Here is a 4,067-nt window from a genome sequence, read left to right as displayed (position 1 = left end):
GATGGGTGATCTGAATGTTTGGAAGATGCTTGCACCTAATGGTTGCAGTTTTGCTGGTCAATCATCGGCCTCCTCTGAGTCTCCTTTCTCTTTTCTTTTCCTCTCCGAGGCATCTTGTTTTAGAGTCTTAATGATTTAAGCTGATTCCCTCCCGGTAATATTCACACGTTGTGTACATTCAGCATAGCTCTTTTGCTAACAAAGCAAGGTGACTTTGGTGCCGTGGCACAATAGTCTCCTTTTCAGTTTGTTAAAAAAAAGGTACAAGTTCCACGTCCCTTTGGCTTGTTCGATGTTGTTCTTCAAATCGCAAATTTTGTTTCAACAATAACAAGATACAAAAATGTCGTTGGAGTTAATATACCAGTGTCTGTTGATTTTTATCGGAAAAAATTGTCCCAATGCATGAATTTTGAAAAATTTTATGGCTTTACACTGATAGGAATATGAGGGTGTAAGGTGTTCTTTGCTCTTGAATTTAGTCATATAAAAGGATATTCAACCTCCATTCCCTGGAAATGTTCGTTGAACATGATCTTGAATCCTTGATACAATTTCTGGCATTTGGAAACCAGGAACTTTGTCTATTCTGGTGTAGATGTGGGATGTGGGGTAAATTTCTGATATGGCTAACTATTTTGGAATAAGCATCATGTCTTGATTATATAGAAAATTATGTACGTAGTTTTCTGGACCTTTTTTTTTTTTTTTTTTGATGTCTTCTTAGTTTATAATCTTCACCTTTGTGACAAATGTCTAATAATTTGACCTCTTGGCCTGGTTTCATGAAAATACTTTTGAATGCAGCCTTTTAATTGGAGGACTATGAAAAGATCCTTGACTTCATCAGCTCTTCAAATGATGCAACTTGGTGTTGATTTGAGCAAGGAATTAACTTGAATTGTAGAACTACTTCTGGAGAGCTTGCAATTTGAAAGAATTTACAGAGACATCCAGAACTAGCTAACTTGAAACTCCATGTAATTAAAGCGATTTCTAGGTGGTGATGCTGAAAACATATTTACCCCCAATATCTTTCATCTTTTTGTTTCAAGAAACCCTGATATCTTTCCTCAAGCGCTCTAGTTTTGTCATGCACCGGCCTAAAACAACACAAGCCATCAATGATAATGCTGTCACAACGTTTGTAAACGCGCCCATCATGTGAGTATTCCCTGATCTCATACTCTGTGTGTCCAAAAGTGTATTCCGTGCTGTGAAATTATGGAAATCCAGTGTTGGATGAAAGTAACAAATTTTGTTGTACATTCTTCATTCATTGAGGCATAAAAGAGACAAGAGAGTCGCACTTTTTTTTTATTTTATTCGATTTTGTACATCCAAGGCAGATTATTAAAGAAAAAAAAAAAAAAAGATCATGATCTCAGCTCTCACAAAAACCGAGCTGAGATCAGATCATAATAAAATTCAAAAATAGAAAAAATCTAGACTCTTGTGTATATATATACAGGGTGGTGTCTCAAAAACCTCCGATGATGAACGAATAGTGCTCTGTAAGGCATAAAGAACGATATCATTGGGAAGGGAAAATGGCAGGGTAGCCGTGCTCTTCGAAGCTGTGGATGTGATTGAGCAGCGACCTGGCCTTCTGGCCGGCTATAGGAGAGCCTTCTATGACAAGGGAATATAGCGATGGCATAAGCGAAGGCATTTGCCCTAGTAGACTAACCACTTTCGTTCCACCATTGTTGCAGAGGGACAGCAAAATAGAGACACAGGACTCCCTCCCAGACCGAGATGTGGTTGACTGGAGAACTTCCACCACATGAGGAATGACATCATACCTCAAAATTGCACTCGTCCCCTCCTTCCTTTCTGCTATTTTCCCAAGAACTGCGGTAGAATCGATAACAAGATCCTCCATTTCACTTGACAAAAGATTGGTGAGAACTGGGATGGCCCCTGCTTCCCATACTTTTGGATGGTTGCCATGATACAGAAGCAGCCCCAACAAAGCAACCAAGGCATTCTTCTTTCCTCGGTACATGCCGTCTCTCAACAGCCCTACAAGTGTTGGAATTGCCTCCGGGATATCTCCAATCTCTATTCGGTACTCTTCAATTGATGAGAGGTAGAAGAGGATTGCCGCTGCATTCTGCTGGGCCTCAATCTTAAACCCCATTTTCATAACATCAACTACAAGAGTGAGACCGCCAGTTTCAAAAATAGCCTTCCGACCATCAGGATGCTTTGCAAGGTTCAAGAGGCCAGCCACTGCATGCTTCTGAATTGAAGGATCTGTTGACGAGAGGAGATGTAGCAGCCATGGGATCGGACCAGCTTCCACCAAGCAAGCTCTGTTGAAGACGTTGGATTTCGAGAGCTTTCGGATTTCATAAGTTGCCTTGTACTTCTCTTGGCTCGTTCCATTCGAAAGCTTGTCAACGAGGAAAGCAGCAACCATTCTTATGGCTCCTGCTCCCGCTGGGCTGAAGGGCGAGGCGGTCTTGGACAGATCTCGTTTCCGCTTGACGCTTGGCTCCGTGATTGGTACGTTGTTCTGGTGACAAAATTGCACGACAAGCTTTCGAATTGCTGAGTTGGGGACTAATTCGGTGCTGTCCAGTCTCTCGCCGGTTACCGGGCATGTGAGGTATCCAGCTTTGAACCATCTTATGATCGATGCCCGGTCGTAAGTCTGCCCCGTAGCTACTGTTACAGGGTCCATCATGAGCTCAAGAGAGATCGGGCACCATAGATCTTCTTGGCGCAGGTGTTCGATGACTTGTGGCTGGAGATTACAATCCTTGTGATCACTCCTATTGCCGTCCATGGTATCAAACAGAACCACGCGGCAATAGACCATGAATCCCATCAAGCTGGCGAGGAGGGCAATCTCATCATCATCAGAACTTGCAAAGATCTCTTCTTCCAAGAACGCGACCTCTTCGTGGCAATCCGTCCAGCTTCGAATGTGCAAGTGCTCCAAGACCCGTTTAAGATTGCTTCGAGCCGGAGCGACACCCTTCTTGAATTGGTTCAGAATTGACCATACGCTCCGCAGCGCCCGGTGGTCGGCAGGGTCGATCCCCATTGCCACCTTCCACGCTTGCCTCCTGACGAGCCGGATCACCTCCTTGACTTCCGGCGCCGCATCGATCGTCTCCAACGGAAGGACGTCAAGAACTGTGGCGATCGACCGAACGAGGACTTGGAACTCGCACGACACCCGGTCGGACAGCAGTAGGACCCAGAGCCGGGCGCCCGGTCTGGCGCAGTCGTGGAGGAGATGCCGGATCTTCTGGAGAGTGACATGAAGCTCGGAGAAGCTTACGGTTACGGAGCCGGGAAGGATGGCTCCACGGTCCCGGACATCCTCCAAGAATTCGAGGATCGCGCCGACCTGCCGGAGTGTTTCTCGGGCGCGACGCCGGTGAACTGGGAAGTCGTCGGAACGGTGTGAGGTGATGTCATGGCAAAGGCCGATGAGAGCGTGGAGGGCACCGGGAGAGACGGCGTCACAGGGGTGGATGGCCGGAAAAGTTAGAATCCGGCGGTTGGATGTATTGGTCATGGGCATCGAGTAAGAGTTGGAATTGGATTGAGAAGATTGAGAAGAGGTTCTAACTAAATTTTGCCTTTATCTGGTGGTGGGCGAGTGGGGGATCGGGGTGCATTTATAGGAGGGGTGCCGTACGTGACGCGTGTGTCATATTTAGGGCCTCAGAGGCTGAAGAAATCGGGTGACACGTGTATTAGGGAAACGTGGAGCCATCTGAGTTGAGGGACGAGGGGGCATCTGAGGATGGCGGCCGCTTCAGGATATGATCAGAAGGAAGTACTGTACGGCGCCAAGTTGGCAAGGGAAGGGAAAGAGGGGACGGACGTGATCATGGTCCCATGAGTCGTACCGACACGCGGCTGCTGTTGGGGATTACAGGATCGCCTGATGCGCGATGGCTCGTGAGCGTCATGGGTCAAGGGGGAAGCCTTTTTCCGGGATAGACGGGCCGCGCAGCCGACATCGCTTGGCTAAGCTTTTTGGCTTAGAACAGCAGACAGCTTTCTCGCCAACTTCATCACAAACACGTGCACATCTTGGAGAC

The 4,067-nt window shown here is 46.8% G+C and overlaps 1 protein-coding gene across 1 annotated transcript; it reads right to left on the bottom strand.

Moving 5' to 3' along the window:
* Positions 1-1,280: 1,280 nt before the first annotated feature.
* Positions 1,281-3,622, bottom strand: LOC105039201 (U-box domain-containing protein 19). The gene has a single exon (XM_010915276.4). It carries the CDS (start codon positions 3,539-3,541, stop codon positions 1,535-1,537), a length of 2,007 nt encoding a protein of 668 aa, XP_010913578.1. The 5' UTR covers positions 3,542-3,622; the 3' UTR covers positions 1,281-1,534.
* Between the last annotated feature and the right edge of the window lie 445 nt (positions 3,623-4,067).

The sequence above is a fragment of the Elaeis guineensis genome, chromosome 1 (genome assembly GCF_000442705.2).
Source record: "Elaeis guineensis isolate ETL-2024a chromosome 1, EG11, whole genome shotgun sequence".
NCBI classification, from domain to species: Eukaryota; Viridiplantae; Streptophyta; class Magnoliopsida; order Arecales; family Arecaceae; genus Elaeis; species Elaeis guineensis.
Note: the sequence above shows the minus strand (reverse complement) of the source record. Positions and strands in the feature narration are given on the sequence as shown.

Excerpts from the sequence above, each read along its gene's own strand:
- LOC105039201 (XM_010915276.4), bottom strand. The coding sequence starts at position 3,541 with ATGCCCATGACCAATACATCCAACCGCCGGATTCTAACTTTTCCGGCC.